This window comes from Hemicordylus capensis, chromosome 1 (assembly GCF_027244095.1).
Source record: "Hemicordylus capensis ecotype Gifberg chromosome 1, rHemCap1.1.pri, whole genome shotgun sequence".
In the NCBI taxonomy this organism is placed as follows: Eukaryota; Metazoa; Chordata; class Lepidosauria; order Squamata; family Cordylidae; genus Hemicordylus; species Hemicordylus capensis.
The window spans coordinates 54,428,669-54,453,266 of record NC_069657.1 but is presented as its reverse complement, the minus strand read 5'-3'; the positions used below and the strand labels follow the sequence as shown (position 1 = coordinate 54,453,266).

At 41.9% G+C, this 24,598-nt stretch overlaps 1 protein-coding gene across 13 annotated transcripts in view; it reads right to left on the bottom strand.

The window, feature by feature from the left end:
* The window catches only part of RALGAPA1 (Ral GTPase activating protein catalytic subunit alpha 1), a 287,874-nt gene that overhangs the window by 39,984 nt on the left and 223,292 nt on the right, over positions 1–24,598 (bottom strand). For 11 of the 13 annotated variants that reach the window (XM_053285328.1, XM_053285342.1, XM_053285334.1 and 8 more), the window contains 3 exons: positions 21,229–21,384; positions 6,302–6,460; positions 4,470–4,597 (listed from right to left, as the gene is read on the bottom strand). In XM_053285328.1, the coding sequence (XP_053141303.1) occupies positions 4,470–4,597; positions 6,302–6,460; positions 21,229–21,384 (443 nt within the window). Of the gene's footprint in view, positions 1–4,469; positions 4,598–6,301; positions 6,461–19,470; positions 19,845–21,228; positions 21,385–24,598 lie in introns of those variants that run through there. The other 2 variants (XM_053285366.1, XM_053285373.1) reach the window with 2 other exon arrangements.

The window sequence follows — 24,598 nt, the reverse complement described above, 5'->3', positions numbered from 1 at the left end:
ATACTAGCTGCAGTTTCCAGATATTCTTTAAGGACAATCCCATGTAGAGCACGTTACAGTAATCTAGCCATGACGTGACTAAGGCATGGGTAACTGTGGCCAAATCTGCCTTCTCAAGAAAGGGATGCAGCTGGCGCACTAGCCGAAGCCATGCAAAGGCATCCCTGGCCACCGCCTCCACCTGAGCCTCCAAAAGCAGAGCCGGGTCCAGTAATACCCCCAAGCTGCATACTTGCTCTTTCAAGGGGAGTGCAACCCCATCCAGAACCAGTAAAATCTCCTCATCCCGATCGGCTCTCCTACTGACCAACATTACCTCCGTCTTGTTGGGATTCAATTTAAGTTTATTAGCCCACATCCAACCCATCACGGCCTCCAGCCCCCGATTCAGGACATCCTCCTCCTCCCTAGGATCAGGTGACAAGGAGAGATAGAGCTGAGTGTCATCCGCATATTGCTGAACAACTCTGTCCAAGTCCCAGGATGACCTCTCCCAGCGGTTTCATGTAGATGTTAAACAGCATGGGGGACAAGACCTAACCTTGCGGAACCACAAAGGCCAATGGCCACGGAGCTGAGCATTAGTCCCCAAGCACCACCTTCTGGACCCTTCCCCCAAGAAAGGACCAGAACCACTGCAACACAGTACCTCCGATTCCCATACTCAAGAGGCGGCCCAGAAGGATACCATGGTCCATAGTATTAAACGCCTCCGAGAGGTCTAGCAGAACCAACAGGGACGCACTCCCCCTGTCTAGTTCCCAGCATAGGTCATCCACTAGAGCGACCAAGGCAGTCTCAGTCCCATATCTGGGGCGGAAGCCAGATTGAAAAGGGTCCAGATAATCTGTATCATCCAAGATGCTCTCCAGCTGGGATGCCACCACACGCTCTATCACCTTGCCCAGAAAGGGCAAGTTAGTTTTCCGGGTTGGAGGAATCAAGGGAGGGCTTTTTAAATTGATGGTCTTACCATTGCTTCCTTGAGGCACGATGGCATCCTGCCCTCCCTTAACGAGGCATTACTTATCACCTCCAACCATCTACCTGTACCCTCCCTGGCAGCTTTTATTAGCCATGAAGGGCAAGGGTCAAGAGCACACGATCAAGAGCACACAATGTCGCCCGCACACTGCCCAGGTTCTTGTCCACATCCTCAGGCTGCACCAACTGAAAAAAATCCAATACAATAGGACCAGATGGTACCAGAGGCACGTCTTCCAGAACTGCCAAAACTCTGGAGTCCAAATCAGCATGGATGCGAGCGACTTTATCCGCAAAGTAACACGCAAACTGATCACAGCCGGCTGTGGATAGTTCCTCCCCCATTAGCTGGGGGCGATGTGTGCAATAATGTCTTAGCTACACGAAACAGCTCCGCTGGTCTGCACTGAGTAGATGCAATGGAGGTGGAGAAAAAGCATTTCTTCGCTGCCCCCACCGCCACGGAGTAGTTCCTAAAATTGGCTCTAGCCCATGTTCGGTCGGATTAATCACAACTCTTCCTCCAGCGTCGTTCCAGCCGTTGCCCGAGTTGTTTCATCTCCCTAAGCTCCGAGGAAAACCAAGGAGCCAAAAGGGCTCCACCAAGCCAGAGAGGGCATTTAGAAGCAACTGTGTCAACAGCCCGGGCCGTCTCTTCATTCCAGAGATCAATCAATTGTGATGTAGAATGGGGCCTTGATGGAGAAGGTCAGGAATGATCGATAGAAACCATGGTTCTGATATTGCCAGGTGTAGAATCTCTGGAAAACACACCCTTCTTGGCCAATACGGTGCTATGAGGATTATCTCCACCTTGACAAGTCGTAATTTGTGCAGGAGATAGCCGATTACAAGAAATGGAAGCAGTGCGTATAGCAGAACTGATGGCAATGGTGCTGACAGGGTGTTAACTGCTTCTGCCCACAGAGATGCCAGATTCATTTCTGCCCGCTGAAGGAGTAGCCTCTTGGTGTAAGGAGCATGATCTCCTTAAGGAGATCTCCGTAAGGAGCATGATTAAGGATCTCTACGAGGAGCATGATTACACACTGCCTCTTGTTGTAAGGAACATGATCTGGTTCCTTTATCTGTTCATGTGCGACTTCGCCGTAACATTGTTGGTTTGGATAAGGACATTACTATGTCTCACTATCAGCTGGAAAGCCAACAGGATCATGCGTAAAGCCCTCAACTCTAGCCAGTTGATGCTGTGCTGGTGTTCCTATTCTGAAGATTTCCCGTGCTGAATGGTGCAGGCAGTGTGCTCCCCACTTGAGGTGGCTCGCATCCATGGTTACAATTATTCTGGGTGGGTCTAGACATTGTTTCTCCAGGGAAAGCCATCCCGGTGACATCCACCAAGTGAGAGAGCAGCAAACCTGATGAGGAATCTGCACTCTCAACTGGTTCTGTTGTATGCCACCATCAGACTCAGGAGACGAGCTAAGGTTAAAACAAATATTTTGTTGTTCTGGGAAATGGCTTGTATGATGTTGACAATTTCTGAATTTGCTCTTGAGGGAGAATGAGCCTAAGACCATATCAATTATAACTCCCATGTTATCCTTTGCTTGGGAATGAGATGGCTTTTGGCCTTGTTCACAAGAAAGTCATGGTCTGCTATGCTAGCGTTTGGATTGCCATGTCTACAGTATGTCCCTGTAGGCTGATGGCAGATTTGGGGATCTGATTAAAAGATCGTCTAATTAATCAAAGATCCTAACCCCCTGTAACCTGAGATATGCCATGTAGGGATGTGCATGAAGTGTGATTTGACATGTGATTCGAAACACATCCCCGACACCTTTAAAATGGAGGAGAGCAGGTGCATACCTGCTCGTTCACCACTCACCACCACTTCCTGAATCAGCAGCATTCTTCCCAGCTATCTTCGTGCTTTGGTGGTGCTCTCCCACAGCTGCCCTTGTGTGGCACCAGCACGCACATGGTCATCATGCATGCCATGTCTGAAGGGGGCAGAAATCAGCCCTAGGCTCAGACTGCTGGGCCCTGAATCCACAAAGTGGGATGCCCAAGGATCCCTCTTCAGGATCAGAGAGTCTGGGGGTGCGTGGCGTCGGCGAGCACCTCATGGTGCTCGGCATGCTGGAGGGTCTTTTGGGCAGGAAAGTAGTAGGATTCTTGCCCTAAGGAAAAAGAATGTTCCTGATTTTTGGCCCCAGGTGCTGCATCTTCTTGATGTAGCCGTTGAATGAAGGGAAGAAATAATAGAGAGTAATGAGGAAGAACAACTAAGGATCTCTCTCTCTAATTGAGAGACTAATAGGGAAGTACTAAAGACAAAGTTAAAATCAATGCTGTAAATAAGAAAGATACAGGCCTTAGGATAGGAAAGAGAGAAGGCTCTCTGAAGCTGGATCACAGGACTAAAGAAAGTGGGTTGGGCTATCCTTCCCAGGCTCTTAAAAGCTTCTAGCTATGTTACATAGTCCTGCTTATGGAGCATGTGGGAAGGATAACCCTCACAGGTGTCCTCATCCAGCAGCAGAGAATTAGCTTTTAATACCATCAGAGAATTAGCTTTTACCACAGCATTTTACTTTTAAAGAGATAAACACCGTTGAGTAAGACAGAGTAGATTTGCTGAACTGCCTTGTGATGTATCCTTAAAGTCTAGAAGAGTGTCCCTAAAAAGGTAAACAGGTAACAGCTGTAATATGCATCTCTCACACTCCTCTCCACACATTTTGTAGCATAAGTGGGTTATAGCAAAACAAATTCCTCTTGAGTTTCCACCCAACAAGAGAAGGTATCATGGCTTTACCTCCTTTTATCCATCTAATTCATCAGGTATGACAAAGGGCCACACTCCCAATGAGATGCAAAGAATTTACATGTTTTCTTTACGTAAGTAACCAAATATGTGCCATTAGTTTTAAATGAAATAACTTATCTTGCATTTTAATTTCCGTATGTGTTGGTTTACTAGCCTTTATATTTCCTAAACTTTGCTTTTCTCCACAGTGCAGATGTGTCAGTATTATAACAGTTTAGCATCTCAAATGTGTCACACAAGCATACAATCTACCCGATAAACAAATTTATATTAAAACTCTCTTGGATAAAAACAAACTGCAATTCCTCTTGTAACTGGAAAATGAAATGACACAATTTTAATCACTGGCAAAAGTTATATTTAATAAAGAAGTAAGCAGTTATTGTGAAACTTTTATACTACTACATTTCTACTAAATTACACTCATTTAAATCCTGCAAATAATAAGTTAGTCTCATTGGGTTTTGCATGTTATTTATAGTGGGGGAAAATATATTATTTTTTAAAAATATAAATATATTAAGATTTTCTCCATTTTTTTAACAGAAATTTTCAGTTTCAAGCAAGAGGTGCACTAAATGTGTTTACTCTCACTGTGCTCAGTGGGGCTTACTCCAAGTTAGCATGCCTAGGACTGCAGCCTTATTGAACCAAAAAGAAAAGAAAAGTTTTTAGGTTAAAAGGATACAAGTTTTGGTATAATGGAATGAGTGACTTCAATGCTCTGCTTGCATTTATAGCTGTTGCACGAACCATAATAGGAAGAATTTTTCCATTCACAATAGCACCATCAAACAATGGACCAAAGAATGGGACCTGGATTAGAAAATTGAGAAATTCAGCCATTAAATCTGTCTATTCTATAACAATTAGCAATCAACATTAACAAAGAACTTCTCAAACAAATCATTCTTCTCACCTCTGGTTAATCAATCATAGCAGTTATTCAAAAATTTCAAGAGGCAGTGTACCTTATGAAAATATGCGGAGCACTTGATATTTTCAAAGATAATTCTCCTTATTTTGCTTTAAGAACTATTTGAATAATTTACCTCACTGAGACTTAGTTTAAGACTAAAACCTAATAATGGACATTTATATTCCTGAAGATCAGAGTCTTAGTGAGACTAGAGAAGGGGATTTTGTTGAAGGTAAAAGATTTATTTTAAAGAAAAGAGTTAACAATTTAAATTGAGCTATTTTGTAAGGGCGGTCGAGAAACTGAATAAATAATAATAATAATAACACTACTACTACTACTAATAATAATAATAATAAAATAAATTCACATATTTGGTACAGCACTCCTAAAATGCAGAAAATGTGTAAGTAGCCAGCGTGGTGTAGTGGTTAGAGTGCTGGACTAGGACCAGACAGACCCAAGTTCAATTCCCCATTCAGCTATGATACTAGCTGGGTGACTCTGGGCCAGTCACTTCTCTCTCAGTCTAACCTACTTCACAGAGTTGTTGTGAGGAGAAACTTAAGTATGTAGTACACCACTCTGGGCTCCTTGGAGGAAGAGCAGGATATAAAATGTAAATAATAATAATAATGGTTGGTGCTACTATTTGACAACCCAAACAATTTGATGAATATTATGCTCAGGGTGCATGATCCCAATACCATAGTTGATGGATGCCTATCCATACCATCATTTTTATTCAGCAAGGGATTGATAAATGCAGCACCCTGTGGTTCTGATTTAGCAAGGAGATCTGTGTGAGGAAGGAAGCTTGTCCTCTTCATATGGATCTCCTTTGCAAGCCTGTGGGCATATATGGTTTTGGAATCCTTCTTTACTGGGTTAATGTGCTGGTTCTGAAAGTGTGAAAATGCTCTCATTTCTTATTCACTTTGCTCTCCAGACATGAGCACTTGTGAACATTTGGTACACAGACTGAGCATGTGAACAAAATAAATTGAAGGAGGAGTCAAATAGTAAACTTGAGATACTACACAATATGATTTACTACAACTACTATTTATATGTTTTAAGTGAGATTTGTTGCAAACAAGAATAAAAAGTTTCCTTTGATTTTATGAGAATTTTTATTTTTCCTTATCCAAATATGTGCTTAGCCTCCTAATGGAGCAGCAGGAAAAAGACTTGACTAGCAAGCCAGAGGTTGCCGGTTAGAATCCCCGCTGGTATGCTTCCCAGACTATGGTAAACACTTATATCAGGCAGCAGCGATATAGGGAGATGCTGAAAGACATCATCTCCTACAATTGCCATTGAGATGGCAATGGTAAATCCCTCCTGTATTCTACCAAAGACAACCACAGGGCTCTGTGGTCACCAGGAGTTGACACCAAATCAATGGCACACTTTACCTTTAATATGTGCTTATCAGCTAGGAAATGGTTCATGCAGGCGTGGGCGGGGAGTGGTTCCCTTAAGAAGCAGGTAAGCAGCTCTGTTGCCGCCCTGCTTCTTTTCCAGGCATGGCACTCGCTCTAGCAAAGGCTGCAGCACTGTTCCCTGCAACCTGGAGAAAAACAAATATAATGCCCTACCTCAGGCTTTTTCATAATCTGGATACTGAACATGTAGTTCTTCATTGGATATATAACAATGAGCACATCTCCAAATTCTGTAGGAATTATTCCTCTTCTGTAGTCTCGAGTATGCTCTGACCAGACAATATGAACTCCATCATTTCCTAAGTGTCTTAGCTGAAAGAAGAGAAGCAAAACCTTCATAAATACACACTACGCTGGAGCTGTAGAATACGCTATATCCAACTTTTGTGCTACAAATAATAGCTGTAGAAAGGAACAATAAAATGCTGAACTTACAGAACTTACAGTACATTTAGATTCAAATCACTCTCTTTTTAAGATTGTTAGTATCATAAAGGATTAGCAGAAACTTTTAAGAATAACATTTGTGCCAATATATTATCATTCTGAAGTCACAACTGCCCCTGTGAAGAGTCCTATTAATTTAGCATTGGTCCTTTAGTTTAATTTGCTAGCTTTCAATGTTTATGTAACATGAACTAATGGAGAACAAGCTTCTGAAAGACAGACCCTATTTGAATACAGTACTGGAGAATATCACTGTTCAATTTACTAGATATATAAAAACAATTATATGACCACACATTTTTACAGGATCACCTACAACTGATTTCCCACATTCTCCAGGCAACTGAAACAACACACACTGGCTGACATGTTCCTCATGGCAATGCTGTTGCATAAGAGGGCTGTTCCAGTATCCTTGTGCAATTGCAGGTCATGCACTAGTTGCATTATTTCCAATGCAAGTAGTGTGTGACCTGCAGTCACACAAGGATGAGCTTTACCAGAACAGCGCTCTTGTGCAGCAGCGTCACTGTGCCTGTTAGAGCCCTGCAGCTGAGAGGGTGGGTCTGCACTGCCTGTGTTTTGTGGTTAAACATGTCAGCACTTCTCCCACTTGACAACTACGTAGGTTTGTGATGAACATCCTAATTCAAAATGTAATTCAGAATTGTTTCATTATTCTACAGTTGAGTGGAAACTGATTTCTAACACAACATTCCAGAACTCAGAAGGTTTGTTTTTCATGCAGTATCTCTAGAGTCACTAAAATGTATGCAAGCTTTAAACTATAGCCTAAGTCTAGTTCACATATAGCTTTTAAAAAATTATTATTATTCTTTCTATCATACTGATGTCCAAGGTATCTTACATAAAACTTAAAACAAATTTTAAAAACCCAAACCAAAAAACAAAAACAAAACAAAGATGAATGCAATTCAGAAAGCATGAGCCTTTAAGACAGATTTTAAAAACCTCTAAGAGCCTGTTCCTGTTTTTGCTTCATATTCCAGCTCTCTGTTTCTGCCAACCTGCCGTTTGCTTGCACCTATCACTTTGTCTCTTTGCTACTGCATCCCATCTATCTTTCACTTCAACCTCCAACATGACCTACTTTGCCTCCTCAGGGCTGTAGGCCCAGCTAAAGAGAGCAGCTAAGAATCTGGTGATTGAGTAGTGAATCAGTTGCAATTTCTGAATGTTTTTCATAGGCAGCCTGATGTACAATACATTGAAGAACTTTAACCTGGGCATCACCAAGGCACAGATAACTAAGGAAGGATCATGCTTTTCTATTCAAGACAGGAGTTGACATATCAACTGAAACGAAAAGTGCTTTGAGCTACAGCCAACCACTTAGGTGTCCATGGGCAAGACTGGATCTAAAAGCACCTCTAAACTGTGAACAGTTTTCTTAAGAGAGTGCTGCAACTGCATCCAGAAAAGTTAATACTTTCTCCAGTGGTCACTCAGCATCTCAGTGATGTATATTAGCCCTCATCCAGCCCATTCCTGATTCTAGATAACTGTTTGGGTATTGACTGCCACAACTAAACTGTATTAAAGGAGAAATAGAGCTGGATGTCAACAGTGGTAACTCAAAATCCCTAGATGATCGTACCCGCATGTCATTGCTAAACAGCATGGAACAGTCTTGAATCCTAGAGCACCATAGCACAAATGCTACAGGGCAGAGCAAAAATACTCAGTACTGTCTTCTGGAATTGTCCTGACAGGTAGATGTGAAACTTCCAGAGCATGGTGCCCCAATTCCCATCCCATAGAGTCCCATAGATTCAAGAAGGATTCCATTGTTGATACTCTCAAAGCTACTGAGAGATTCAGGGGAATTAACAGTTACTCCCCATCTTCCTTGATCCTAGTGGAGGTCATCCACCAATACTTGTCTAATGAATAGTTCTAGCTAATCGGTGTAACCTAAGAATACTTTGAGTTGTGCCACTGCCATCAGCTCAAGTACGTTGCACCAAAAGAGATTTGCAACAGGCTGAAAGCTGGAAAAATAATCTGGGTTTAAAGAAAGCTTAATCAAATGTTATTATATCACAGCTGCCTCTTTCAAGGGTTTGCTTGGTGCATCACCTGTGCCCTCTTCTTGATGACTGTGACTTTGCCTCATAATCCATTGTACATAAGGCTTCTCTTGAACATAGTTTAAAAACTACAACTAACCCAGATTACAGCAACCACAGGAATCAAGTAACAATGGTCCTAGAAGATTCTCACTGGTTACCTGGGTGGTTTTTCAGGTCCAGTGCAACTGACTGCTCATTATTTTTAGTGATGCTATTTTAAGATTACTACATTTTTAATGCATATTGAGATTTTATAGATTCTGTACTACAAACCACTGTGGAGTGCATTGCTGTATAGAGCATAGCCACCACCGCAACCAAAAAGAAAAGAAAAAATGAACTATTTATAAGATTTTCAGCTGCTGAGATACTCTGTGTAGAGAGAAAGATTAGGCAACTGGATCATTCCTAAATGCTGTCAATTTTCATCTCTGAGTGTAGGCAGTGACTCCTTATCCATAGAACTTGGTCTCAAAGCTTTCCAGTAGAAAATATGACAACTACTACTACTTTTCTGCTATAACCTCCCCTTTCACGATTCCTGCTTTCCCTGCAGGGAATAGTAGCTAATGTAATAACTGTTCAGTCTTGGTGAGTATTGGTAGGCAGAATGGTCATAAACAAACATGAAGATTAGTTAAACTATTTCTAGAGTTATAGTATAAGATTAGAAAATCTTCTACTCTACTGAACAAAACAACAACCTGAAAAAGCAGATATCTGAAATTTCATTTTAAAAAATCGAAATACTTTAAAACATTCTTACTTTATAGCCATCACCATGTGTCAGCTTTCCTAATAAGTTTATGTTAACTGAATACAAAAGAAATGTGAAATAAATATAACCAGAAGGGAAGATCAAATCTAATTTTGATACATTAATGTCATATGCTGTACATGTTACAATACCAGCCAGAGTTAATACTAAGCTGCAGGCTACACTGAGATTTCCAAATGGCAGATTGTTCTAAGTGATACCAAGTATAATTGAAGTAATAAACGATAGTAAAAGCAAAGCGCACTGGCAGGAAGAATTCAAGTATTTACTTTAAAAAATTAAGTAAGTTAGTTTTGGAAAGGCAAGACAACTGAAATAATGCAGGGCTCAATTTACAGAAAGTTCTTTTTATTTATCTATTGCATTAACCCTTGAACTCTTGCCAGAATTATCAGTAATGTGTAGAATCTACTGATCTGAAGAACGGATGAGAAAAGACATCAATGCTTCCTGAAGGTCATGATCTAGCTGAGGGTTTTGGTTTTGTCATCCAGTTTTTACTTCAACCCCCCCCTCCCCTGCTAAATTGCTAAACTGTTTTTTAAACCAGGGGTAGGTGTAAAAAGTGCTCTGGTGATTTAACAGTAGGGAAGAGAGAGAAGCTGTCTGCTGAAATGGGAAGTATGAAAACATAGGTGGTTGCATATATGTGGCTGTAGACTGGGATTCTTATGTTTGTTACAAGCAGGCGCGTAACAATGATAGGGCAAGGGGAGACAGTTGTCTGGGGGCCCCACTGCCTGGAGGGGCACCCCAGGGGTACCTCATGTGACTCCCCATTGCCCCCTGCCCAGCCCCATAGCCTCTCAGCCACTTGCCCTCTTCGCCGCCTCTCCTGCTTGTTCTGCTGGCCGCAATCGAAGCAGCAGGCAAGCTGCAAAGAGCTCCTTTTCTCCCGCCTCTCAGCTGATCGGCGGGTGGGCGGGGCTTCCACGGAGGCCTCTGTGTAGGCCGCAGTGAAGCCTGAACTCGAGTAGGGCCCAAGCAAGCCAGGAAGGAGGAGGCAGCCAGAGTGTTCTCTGCAGCAGAAGACCCCTTGCTGCCCTGCTTAACCTAGACCAGCATTTGCCAGGTAGAGTGTGAACTCCTTTTTGTGGTTACCTTTCCCGCCCCGCCCCCCCATATATAGGGATCTGCTTGCCATAGGGCTTGGATACAGGGGGCGGGGGAGGGACCAAGAAGTCTCTGAATATTTATTTTGAAACAGCTTGGAAAATTTGCTGACTTAAAAAAAACTATCTAAAAAGTCCTATAAGTGGCTTGTTTCATGGCAGAAAATTGCAAAAACTTTTGGAACAGTATTTTATTAATTTTATTTATTCATTCATTCATTTATAAATGCACTTATGTTCAAGTTGTTTTGCAACCCAGAAGGTCTGAGTGAGAACTGTGAAGCATGTGTGGTGCTTTTATTTTATTTTTCTTGTGTGTGAACTGCTCCCCAATAACTTGCAGGGACTTCAGGGTAAATCTGGCCAACATGTGAATGCAGCACCTCCATTCCAGAGGAGATGTGTCTTAAAGGGCTTTAAAAGCCTCCTGTGAAAAACCTCCTGCAATCAAACTTGACTGAATTTGTTCAGAATTCTGGGAAAACAAACATAGGTTCACCCTGCATGATTGAAAGTCTCCTTTGCTAATCTGCAGCGAGGGGCCCATTTTAATAATTCATCTTTCTAGTGTGTTCTAGGCATTAAAAGTAATACAAATGTATAGTACTCAATGTATATCACTATATATTGTGATGTGTGTGTGTGTATTCAGTGAAATGTATTTGCAGGCAGCATACTTATTTTGGAATATCAGACTTAAATCCTTGGGGGCCTGGGGTGTGCGGAGGCCCTGGACTTTGGGGGGGGGGGCATTTTAAAATCTTGTCTCTGGGCCCACTCCAACCTTGCTATGCCCCTGGTTACAAGTTCTCAAAAGTAGAGAAGATACAAGATTAAGAGCAGACAATATACATGGCCAGGATCCAGAACCAAGTCATGCATGCATAAGGGATTTCATGCTTGTGTTTCTCACAGGAACTGCCCATGTCTCATTGCAAATCATTTTTGAAATTGAGGGTGACTCCCAGTGTTCTCTCTAATTTTTTTCATCTGTGTGCAGAATGAGTTTTGTTCTGGGAGGCAGTATCAAGGCAGTGTGTGTGCACACATGCATTCAGAGTGGGGCCTTTCTGATTCAACCTCTGCGGGATCTAAAATTAACTGAGCGGACATAAAAAAACTTGAGAGCGCGTGCACGTGCGCACACCTTAGAGGGAACACAGTTTGTGTGTTCCCCAAACAGTTTGTGATGCTATTCAAAGGCATTAACAACAACAGAAATGGCATGCCCAAGCCTGTTTGCATGCCTAAAGCTGTGCTTGGAATCCTTCATATTTGCCAGGTAGGTTCAGTGGTTGTCCAGTTACACAAAAAACCATGTATGATTTGCACATTTTATTTATTTATCAATCATTTTAGAGTGCACAGTAAGCTTATCATTCATTTTAAAGATCTGACACAGTTAAAATTATGAATTTCACAAAACACAGAATAAGAACTAAAAATATTTAAATACACTATTTTGTGAATAACACATTATGTTAATTTGACAAGACACTTTCCCTTTTTTCTTGTTCTCTAGGGTGGAAAGAGTTTTGTTCTGGGAGGTAGTATCAAGGCAGTGTGCGTACATAACTACACTACACTACACTACACTACACTACAGTCTCTCCCTCTCTCTCTCTCTCTCTCTCTCACACACACACACACACACACACACACACACACACACACACACTTAATGCACATTTTTTATCTCTCCCCAACCCCAGGCCCCCATTACCATTAAAGCCAATGCATTAGTCAAATGTGCATATCACAGCTAACATATTTCCACGAATTCTGTGAACTTTTCTGATACAATGCACTACACAACTAGAAATTCTTGAGTTGAAAGGCTGAAGAGGTTCTCTCACAAGGCAGAAATAAACTGCTAAATTAGCATGACATCTGAAACACTGAGTGACTGGGCCCCAGCAACAGTGCTCGCTGTAACAGGGATTCCCAGATGTTATTGACTACAACTCCCTAGGGATGTGCACGAACCGGTCCGGAGACCATGTTGGAGGCCTCCGAACCGGTTCGGAGCCGGACCGGCCCGGCGGCCCGGCACCGAGGGGGGGGTCTACCTTTAAGAGCGGGGCGGGGTAGAACTTACACCTCCCTCCGCTCTTCCCCCTCCAGCGCTGTAGTTTAAAGAGAAGTTTTTGGGGCGGCAGCGTTCCTCGCTGCCACCCCTGTCCCCGTCGTCGCCTGGAAGTCTCTGTAATAGCAGCACGCATGCATGCGTGGCGGCGCGCGCGTGCGTGGTGGCGCGTGCGTGCCTGTCGCCGCCGTGCGCACGTGCGCCGCCTACGTCACACGTACGCTGTGTGTGACATAGGCGGCGCACGCACGCATGGTGGCGACAGGTGCGCGTGCGCCGCCACACACACATGCGTGCTGCTATTACAGAGACTTCCAGGCGACAATGGGGGCAGGGGCGGCAGCGAGGAATGCTCCCGCCCCAAAAACTTCGCTTTAAACTACAGCGCTGGAGGGGGAAGAGCGGCAGGAGGGGTAAGTTCTACCCCCCCCCGCCCTTAAAGGTAGACCCCCCCTCGGTGCCGGTCCGGACCATGCACATCCCTATAACTCCCCAGCCAATGGCCACTGTAGCTGAGGATGTGGGAATTGTAGTCAACAACATCTGGGAATCCCTGTCACAGGGAACACTGCTCAGCAAGAAGAAAATGTTATTTTATTTCCATTTCTAAGATCACGATCATTCATCATTGGGCACGACGACATTAAGACACTATCCTTCAACTAGCCAATATTCTCCATTGTTTTGAATGCTTTTCTTTTAAAAGCATATGTTCTAAACTCTTCCAGCATCCTTGGAGAATGTTTTTAAGGATTGGTCTGGGACTTCAAAGAATGTTACACACGCACAAACACACGCGCACATTCATTCTTTAAAGTTGCTATTCATTTGTATAAGAGTGTTACCTAGAGGGTGCCTTCCCTCTCACTGGATTGAAAAAACTAGGTAGGCAGCATCTGAGATTGCAGGTGAAGGGACTCTGGTTTCTAGGAATATCTGTGTTTGTGTGAGGGAGGGAAGGATTAGAGATGGAGTGAGCTCAGTTTCTTTCTCAGAAGAAGCTGGTAGGGGAGTCCAATGCTGTTCTCATTAGCTTTTGAAGAAAAAGAGTTGGAGAGCATGTGCCTATATCTTGCTCAATTTCGCTGTCTGGGTTTTCAGGAGGAAATGTGATCTAGACCAGTGGGCTCTTTTTTGTTTGTTTAACCTAGATGGAGCCATGAAGCGACAAACTCAATCGAAAGGCTTTAGTGGCAAAGCTGTAACCCAATTGTGGGGTGTAGTTACTTTCTAAAGAGTGCCAACACACTCAAAAGAACATAACAGCCCTGCTGCATCAGACCCAAAGCCCATCCAGTCCAGCACCCTGTTTCAGACAGTGGCCCACCAGATGCCTCTGAGAGCCTACAGGCAAGAGGTGAGGGCATGTCCTGAATCCTGCTGTTGCTCCCCTGCAATTGGTATTTAGTGGCATCTTGCCTCTGAGGCTGCAGTGGCCTATAGCCATCGGACTAGTAGCCATTGATAGACCTGTCCTCCAAGTTAGTGGCCATCACCACATCCCGTTGCAGAACATTCCATAGATTAATTATGCACTGTGTGAAAAAGTACTTCCTTTTGTTGGTCCTAAATTTCCCACCCTTCAGTTTCATAGGATGACCCCTGGTTCTAGAGTTGTGAGAGAGGGCGAAAAATTTCTCTCTGTCCACTCTCTCTACTTCATGCATAATTTTATCACCTCGATCATTTCCTCCCGTAGTCGCCTCTTTTCCAAACTAAAAAGCCCCAGATACTGGAGCCTTGCCTCATAAGGAAGGTGCTCCAGGACCTTGATCATCTTCGTTTATTTTATCTATTTAGTACATTTATATACTTCCCCATACAAAAAAGGTCCCTGGGTGGCTCACAATATAAAATCAATTAAAACGTTAACATAGGGATATGATATATAATGAGTTAAAGAAAATATTTAAAAATGACATTTCCTAAGAAGCCAGAATCCTTCCTGCTGGGAATAACACAAGGTGTAATCTCTACAACTAATTTAACATTTTTTATGTATGCTTCTACGGCGGCCAGAATTATATATGCACAGAAATGGAAGAGTAATGAACTGCCTTCAAAAGAAGACTGGCTGATAAAAATTTTGGAATATGCGGAGATGGCAAAACTTACAACACTAATAAGAGACCAAAACTTGGAATGTTTTAAAGAAGATTGGAAACCATTCTTGTTGTATCTAAAGAATTACTTTCCTACTATGGACTTTACAGCAGGGTTTGAAATTTAGCAAAAAAAACTGCAGGTTGGGTAGATTAGCTATGTTTGTAAGGGTTTAAATTTATGCTTTGAATTATTATAATAGCAAGGGTAAACTTTATAGCTGATGAATCACGAAGAGATGTGTGCGGGAAGTCCACCTTTTTGTGTGTATTTGTAATGAATGACAATATTACTATTGTTAAAATTAATAAAAACTGAATTTGGAAAAAAAATTTAAAACGTTAACATAATTTAAACAATTTAAAATACAATAAAAACTCTAAAACCGAAGCTTTAAAACTATAAACTAAAGGCCTGACTAATTGGAGATCATCCAACAGGCTGACCAAGGCTGTCTCAACCCCATATCCTGCCCTAAAGCCAGTTTGAAATGGGTCTAGATAATCTGCTTCCTCCAAGACCACCCTCTTGATCATCTTGCCCAACGATGAGAGGTTGGAGACAGGCATATAATTGTCCAATTCTGAGGGATCCAATGCAGGCTTCTTCAAGAGTGGTCTAATAATTGCCTCCTTGACAAAAGGAGGCATCCTGCCCTCCCTCAGAGAAGCACACATGATCTTAACAAGGCCCTCTCCAATAACCTCACTACTAGATCATATAAACCATGTTGGGCAAGGGTTGAGAGAACAGGTAGTAAAGTGCAGTGTCCCAAGTATCTTGTCCACATCCTCAGGAGTCACAAATTGAAATTGATCAAATTTAGCCACACAAGAGGAGATGCTGGACACCTCCACAATACACTCTCTGCAGTAACTGTAGAGTTTAGTTCAGTTCAAATACGAGAGATTTTATCTGTAAAAAACTCATTAAAAATGTCACAATGGGTAACTGGTGGATCCAAATACTAATTCGGGGGAGGAGGGGCATGTACTAGCTCCCTCACAACCCTAGACAACACCACTGGACATGAGCTTGCAGAAGCAATGCAGGCAGAAAAGAACTGTTTCTTTGCTGCACACATTGCCAGAGCATAGATCTTCAAATGTGCTCTGTGTTATAATCTGTTGGATTCGAGCTCAGTCTTTCTCCACTTGCACTCGAGCCATCTACCTTGCCACTTCAGGCCCCGTAGCTCTTCTGTATACCAAGGGGCTAATTTAGAAGTGAGTTGGAGAGGGCGCTTAGAAGCAATCAATGTCTATTGCCCTAGTGAGTTCATTATGCCAAGTCTGAACCAAGGCATCAACAGGATCGCTGGCAGAACCAACCTTAAAATCTTCCAAGGCTTCTTGGAATCTTATATTTATTTATTTGTTATTTCTCTATGTAAACCACTTTTGAAACGTTTGTTGAAAAGCAGTATAAAAATATTTGTTGTTGTTGTTATGGGATCCAATAGCCTTTTTGGGTGGCCCATCCTAATAGATACTTCACCACTGAGGAGAAAGGTGGCGGCTGTGAGTCCAACTTTAACGAGATGGTGGTCCACCATGACAATGGGGAAATCACAGGAGTCCCCACCCACAAACACCTTCCTGATCAGAGAAAAAAACCAAATAGAGAGTGTGATAATACATACCAGGTTAGCTCCATCATCCACGATCAAATCATGGATGATTTCTGTTTTATTCTGAACTGACCTGGCATTACAGAGAAGCAAGGTGAGGTTCTGTGGGAGTTTGGCACAGCTCCCCAAGGTCAAAGAGCTGGCAGGGAAGCTGGAAGGGGTAACAGCTATTAACCTCCAGGTTCACCAAAACACATATCTACACAAAGTCTAGCAAACGATCAGAGAAGTTATTAAAGCTGCAGCATAACTTGCCTCAGCCCACTGTCTCACCCTCAAAGCCTGCCCACAAAGGCCGGTGCCTCGGTTGCCCTCATCTGCACCTTATCCAGTTCTACAATGTCCTTCTTAAGATATGGTGATCAGAACAGCATGCAGTACTCCAAATGTGGCCACACCATAGATTTGTATAAGGGCATTATAATATTAGCAGTTTTATTTTCAATCCCCCTCCTAATGATTCCTAGCATGGAATTTTTCACAGATGCCATCACTGAGTCAACACTTTTAACAAGCTGTCCACCATGACCCCAAGATCTTTCTCCTGGTCAGTCATTGACACCTCAGACCCCATCAGTGTATATGTAAATTGAGTTTTTAATTGGATCCAATATGCATCACTTTACACTTGCTTACACTGAACCATATTTGCCATTTTGTTGCTCATTCACCCAGTTTGGAGAGATCCTTTTGGAGCTCCTACAGTCTGCTTTGTATTTCACTACCCTAAACAACATCATTTGATCTGGATGCATATGGGTTGCATGTGGATATTCAGTAGGTTCTGCACATGCTCATGAGCAATTTCTTGTATTATTGCTTCATTTGCTCCACAGCAGTTCCCTGCTTTTCAAAATGGATTCCAGGACAAAATCCTGGCTCACATTAATCCCTGAATATGGAGCTGCTTTGAATTCCTTTGGCTAACCCCAAAGGAGCTTTATTACTCTTTCACCTTCCTAGCCCCCTAGCAGTTTGTATCCCACCATAACTGAGAAAGGAATCTCAGTAACGTAGTTTGGAGAGTACAACCTCACAAACTTCTTGTTTTCTTCTTGTCTTTAATTGTGTGAGCAAGGAACAAGGCAGTGGCTTCAATTTTAGAAATGAAGTCTGTTTTGGTAGCCCTGACCTCTGTATATGGGATATAGAGTGAAAGTGGCAGGATATGGAAAAGAAGTCACTGACATGACTAGATTACAAACAAAACAAACACATATTCTTCTGGCTTCTCCCAGGATCACTCCCAGAGTCATATATTAACTTACTGATGAATGTGTAGACTATTTTCACCAAATTATACTGGCATGGTATTGCCAGTATACTATAGTTAATATGAGGATGAGTTGTTTGAACATTCTACCATTATAAGCTCTGAATACTTCATTGGCCATAAAATCAGTACTGGCTGTCAAATCTACCTGGCTGCATGCAGACATCAATTAGGTGACAAGGTCTGAGAACAAACTACCATTTGCACAAATCTCAGCACGCCACTTTTGGACACAATCGTAAACTTTGGCTTGCAGGAGACTAGAAGCTTCTAATCTTCAGGAGGGGGAAGAAGTGAAGGATAGGAGAAGGGGGTTGCAGTGGCTCATTCTTGTAATAGCAAACCGTGCTTTGTTAAATCTGATTGCAAGCAACCATTGGGTGTTGAACACTTTGAGCAAGAAGAATGAAGGGAATGGAAGATGAAAAGACAATCTACAGCCTTACTCAAAACTGCAAGTCCTTAAGTTCCTATTGTTATTTTAAACAGAAACTGGATTCCAAGCCTCGATGGCCAGGATGTATCTGGAAGCCACAAATGACACTAAATTTATGCTCTTGTTAAAAATGTGTAGGACTGATTTTAGGTGGTAGAAAACCAACAAGATTCATCCAGTGAGGCACTAAAATCAATGCTCTACTGAAATCAATTGAACTTAATGCCTTAACACCCTGTGCTAACATTGTATTTATTTCAATGAGATATAAGCACACCTACCCTGTTAATTGTACTACTTTTTTCAATTCAGGCTTGCCAACTAATGTGTAAGAGGAAGACAGTGAACATTTTTGTTTCCTTTTAAAAACAAACCTCAGTCCTGTGGTACATATGAACTCAACTCAGGAAATTACAATTCTTTAACCAAGTAGAGTCAGACGGTTTCTTCATGATTTGATATCCTGGCTTGTTCTAACTCTTATTTGTTAAGCTGTAGTGCAGAACTGTGGTTTGTGTATAATGCAGAATTTGTGTGAGTTTGTGCGTAATGCAGAACTGTGGTTTGTTCTTAAAGTGAAAGTTTTCACTCTTCTCCTCTTGTATGAGAGAAAGAAGAATGTACAAGCCCGTGGGTTCCTTAGGCTCTCACATATAGTACTAAACCATAGTTTAGTGTTACATCTGAAGTGGGTTAGCTGTAATATGTACAAAAGAGCCTACACAAAAGTCCATCACATGGGCAAAAAGACAGACCAAATCCAGAACTCTGGTACCATTTATGCTAGCTTACACATAAGGTGCTCACACACAAAGCAACCACTTGTGGAACAGAATGCACACAACCTTGCGCTGCATCCTTAGTCTTTTGATCACAACCACTGCCTATATTTTATGAAATAATGCCTAGGTTTGAGAGTCATCTTGAAACAGTTAAAAAGACTTAGCAATTTTATAGAAGTTTTCGTCAAGATGCCAACAGGAAATTTTGGAGCACAAAGTCTGTAAAATAATGACATAGAGACTCATCTACAGGTTGAACATAGAACAAAGTCATCAATAATTGAAGCTTGCCAGAGGCATAGCTATTTCTCTGTACTAACTGTCGGCGATCTAATTCAATTACAAGTATTAAACTCCATGCTGAGGTCAACCGGCCTCACTTCCTCCAATATTACACTTCAACCAGCGCTCATTAATGTGTCTGTTGAATGGATTAGCACATCTGAAGACATATGTACAGAATAGAAGGGGGACATTTTAATGATAGCCAATTGTTCATTCATAATAGGGCAAATGTCCCAGCCTCAACTTATTATCACTAATGTGGAATTTATTAAATTTTAAAAAGAAAAAGAAAAAACCAGCAGTGCAAGCAGTTTATTCTTAAGGTGGTTATCAAAAAACAAACAAACCCCAAAACCCCTAGTACCCACATCACATATGATAGCTGGATTATATGTAATTGTTAAATACAAAGGTATTTTAAATGTTTCATGTTACATTTTAGGCATGACTTAAGTGTGAAGATTATCCCTCTGTTTACTCTTCGGAAAGTCAGTCTGCAATAAATGACAGTTTCCCAGATTTATGAGATCTTGGAAGTGAACAGGGGCAATTTGGAAACAGCACTATGATGCATTTGGATGTCTGGAGCTGCACATGTTACACTGATTGGCTCATTGTGTATCTACTTGATTGAGGCCCATCTATGGCAGAGATCAGGGATTGCAATTATTCTGCAAGAATAAGAAATTCAGAGTAAGTGCATGTCATATGCTTGGGTCAATTAAGAACTTGTTCTTTGTATGTTTGTTCTTTGTAAAGCATGACACTGCTACAGATTGGTTTAGTGAGGTTCTTGGACGGGCCCTGGAGAGAAGATGGTTGAACTTGTCTCTCTGTAAGAGCCTTTCTGATAGTAAAAAGGTCAGAAAAAATATATTCTTACACCCCTCTCTTCCTTGCTAAAAATTGAGGGGCAGGGTTTACACTGCTGAGTGCAAAGTTCTAGGTGTGAGGATGTATATTAATTAGAAATTCATGTGTAGAGAGAGGGATGCATTTGTGTGTGTGTGTATATGCATATATTCATGGGACAGAGCGAAAGTGACCGGATAGTCAAGCAGATCTATTCAGTGTAATCACAAAATGTAGTACAAGGCCCTCTCATATATTTATTATGAACAAGAGGTTTGACAAAATTAAAACCTTTGTAACAGAACTTCTTTCTCATAGCTACAATGAGAAACAGTGAGTTGAGGCAGTGGCCAGAGGTGCCTTCTATCAGCTTTGGCTGATACAACAGCTGCATCTATTTCTTGAGATAAACGACCTCATATGCACTCTATGTAGGGTTGCCTTTGTATGTAGACTGGGAACTGCAGCTGGTATACAATGTGGCAGCCAAGTTGGTCTCTGGGTCATCTCAGAAAGATCATATTACTCCTATACTAAAATAACTACCCTGGCTGCCAATGGGTTTCCGGGCAAAATACAGGGTGGTGGTTATATCCTATAAATCCCTAAACAGCTTAGGCCCTGGATATTTAATGTCTTCTTCACCATGAGCCCCTTCGCCTATTGAGATCATCTGGAGAGGTTCGTCTGTAGTTGCCACTGGCTCATCTGGTGGCCACACAGGGACGGGCCTTCTTTGTTGCTGCCCCGAGGCTCTAGAATATGTTCCCTGCTGAAATAAGAGCCTCTCCACTTCTGACAACTTTAAAAAGTACCTAAAGACTTATTTCTTCACCCAAGCTTTTTCATTTGACTGTGTTTTAAGGTTTTTATTTCCTATGATTTAACTTGTTCTATGTTGTTGTGAACTACCCAGAGACAAAAGTTTGGAGCGGTATACAAATTTGATAGATAGAGAGATAGATAAGAAGCTTCCTTTTAGTCAGACTACCATACTTCCTTCTCTTATTTAGAAGCACCAAGTTTTCATCATGCTCAATATGATGAAAGCTTCTCTCTCAGGCAGAGAATTATGTTGATGGCATAATCAGCCTGAAATGTTAACCCTTAAAGGAATTCATAGCAAAGTAGTAGTAATTATTTTATCTTTACTCCCTGGATTTTTTAACTACCTAAAAGACAAGGTTATTTCAAAGTACCTACCTTTTTTGTTAAAGAGTCATCTGAATCAGAAGGCATTCTGGTTGATACATGAAACATTACTTCCACAGTAGAGGTAGCAAAATATGGAGTAGTCAATCCAGTGCTTTTGTTTTTTTGCAGCCCTCCCATGAAACCACAATGGTTTGTGAGATTCACCTAAGACATAGAAGTCAATGTTAAAATAAAAAGTAGTGTCTGTGTTGAGAAAAAACCATTAGGTTATAGCAAAACCACAAAAAGTACTCAAGTGCTGTTAACACTTTGCTGAGGTAAAGTACTGAAGAATCCTAATTAATATAACTAACCAGAAAGCTAAATAACGTTATATAGCATGGGAGCATCACATAATACTTGCCACCAGGGGAGGATTAACGCATAGGCAAGATTGTCCTGTGCCTACAGTGGCAAATTATGAGTGGTGGCAAATTGGGGGGGGGGGGTCAGGGGCAAGTTAGATCTTTTTTACAGACTTTTTTCAATCAGCGCTGTGCGGCAGGGATAGTAGTGGAGAAAGCGGGTGGCTGGTGGGGTGCAGGCACTCGTCGAGGTGAAATGAAGTGGAGGGGAGGGGGATGTGGCAGCAAGAGTGTGTGCAGAGGCCTGAAATGGCCTGACCTGTCATTTGGGCGGCAGGCGGGCTCAGGGAAGGAGCTCTTACCGCTGAATCCACCTCAGTTTCCCCTCACCTCTGCGAGTGACCACACCCTGCCGGCCATTCCCTGTCTCCGCTACCATCCCCACCGCATAGTGGCAGTTGAAAAAGGTTTTTTTAAAAAAGATTTAACTTGCCCCTGACCCCCCACAAGCTTGGGCAGCAAATCTCTTTTGCCTACTGGTGGCAATTAATCCGCCCTTGCCTGTCACTTCATTTTAAATAGAAGACAGAGCCTGGAGGAGTGAGATTCTAAGTGAAAAAAGTTGTAGCATAGAAATAACAGCTGTTTGTAAGCACTCTGTTGTAATTATTTGTATGATCCAATAATGTTTTAAATGTGAATTATTCCAATATTTATTATTTAAACTATTAGAAGATACATAAAGAAAACGGGGCTTATTGCAAACGCTTATTATGACAAATGATAGGACGACAGGCTGATAGGTTAACTTCTCCCATTTGACCAGAAGGCAAGACCAAAGATGACAGTTGGTGGGATCAGCCACTGTGCATAACAGGCCATGCTGAGAATTCATACCAACTGAAAAACAAGCTCTGTTCTTTTAACAGGTTAACAGAAGAGATATAGTAAAGCAAAATCCTTGGTATATGAGATTGGCCACATGTAGTTATTCAAGAACTCGACAGGTAAATGTCTTTACTCTGACTAGTACACCATTATTTGCAGATCTGCCATATGGCCGACTCTTGTAAAGAGTGCATATTAGTGCTGCTTGGGAAAAGAACATTGGACTTTGAACACTGAACATTGTCACAATCACTTCTTTCTTTACAGGGAAAAAGAGAGGAACCATTAGACAGGTTGTACCTCCCACTTGCTCCATAAATAGGGCCAGTATCTCATAGGAGATACTGGGAAACCCACTTTTGGACTAATGTAGCTGAAATAGAACACAGGTCTTCAAAACAATCCAACAATTAACTTCTATGAAAAAGAGACCTTTAAAGGACCCTATAAGGCAACAGAGAAAAAGGAGAAAATAGAGGAGTAGAAACCCCCAGATTCACTTATTTTTCCAACAGACCACTTCCTAAAGTCCACAGTGGTAAGAAGGGGGGAAAAACAAACCAGTAAGTGAGCAGAATACCCTCCATCCACTGTAGAGAAAGATCTAGCAAACCCAACATTATTTCCAACTACAGTGGAGGATGGCATCCTTGAATGGGTTGACTAACAGAAGTAACCAACCAAGGGTTGGAGTGGGGAGATAACAGACTAATGCTTCCACCATTTGTTGAAGCACTTGCCTCCCAAAAGTGGCTTCAGTGGAGGTGAAAGTGTCCAAGCTATAGTGGCAGATGAAAGGTGATATGGATGACCAGGTCACCACCCTACAAATATTGGACAAGAGAGCATTAATGCTGAATGCATTAATTAATTACTGCTAAGAGCATTAATGTTCAAGTTGTAGCGCTACGGGTGGAATGCACAGTAATACTTCTAGGAACTTTGAGTGCCAGCAATACAAACACCAAGAAAATGCAGGCTATAATCCACCTAGAGAGTTGCCTTTGTTATATTTCTCTGTACTGTTGCTGAATAAAGATATAAACATAAAATCAGACAAGTGAAAACTCTTGATATGCTGAGATGCACAGTGAGGATCCTCTGGTCATCCAGAGTGTGTCATCCTTTCCCAACCCCCACTTATGTCCAGGATTATGGCAGAACAACAGGAGGATCAGCTCTTGGGAATGATGGAAGACAGTGTTGACCCTGAGTAAAAAGAGGATAAGTTCTAACCACTGCTCTGTCAGAAAGAGATATGCACAATTTCTTATGGAATAATAAGACCCCCAACTCTACTATGGGTTGATCACAAGAACAGAATCTACCAGGAAAGGCTTTTCAATGAGTCACTCCTAAGGGGTTTAAAAGATGATTTTATTAAAACTGCAAGATCTTGTATGGCTGAGCTCCTGTATGGCTGCATACTGTAGGATGGCCACTATGAAAGCCACTTCAGATAAGGATGTGAAGACAAGGAGATCCTGGAATCCATTTTGAAAACCAGAAGTGCTGCTGCTTGGTGCTTTAGCATGCTGGATTGCAAACCTTGTTCTAGTCCAGGGCCACACAACTTCGGCCTTTCTGAAGATGCTGGACTACAATCGGGACACTATCTTGGATTTCAACAGCAGCAGGATCCACTGAAGTGGCTACTAACTTGACGAAGAGGCACCTTTTTAACATGGTGATTCTCTTTATTTAGCAGGGGGAGAGTAACTGGCCCTATCTACCCCCAGCACAACACCTTCAGTGACTGTTGCTGGTGTCTATCCTATGTTTCTTTTTAGATTGTGAGCCCTTTGGGGACAGGGATCCATCTTATTTATTTATTATTTCTCTGTGTAAACTGCTTTGGAAACTTTTGTTGAAAAGCGGTATATAAATATTTGTTGTTGTTGAGAATATTGCCTGACCCATGAAACACAGTCCAAATTGTAAATAATCAACTGAAGAGTTGATTATCAACATCCTTCTGACCCTGCAGCAGAAAATCTGAATGAATTTAAGAGGCTATTTCAACAGGGTTAAATGCAATCCCTGTGTGCTCAGATGTGCCACAAGTGCCATCAACTTAATAAACATCTTGGATGCAGAACAGAGTCCAAAAGGGAGACCTTTGCACTGGTAAAATTTAGGGAATGCTGAATGGTTGGCATGTGGAGATATGCCTCTGTCCAATCTAT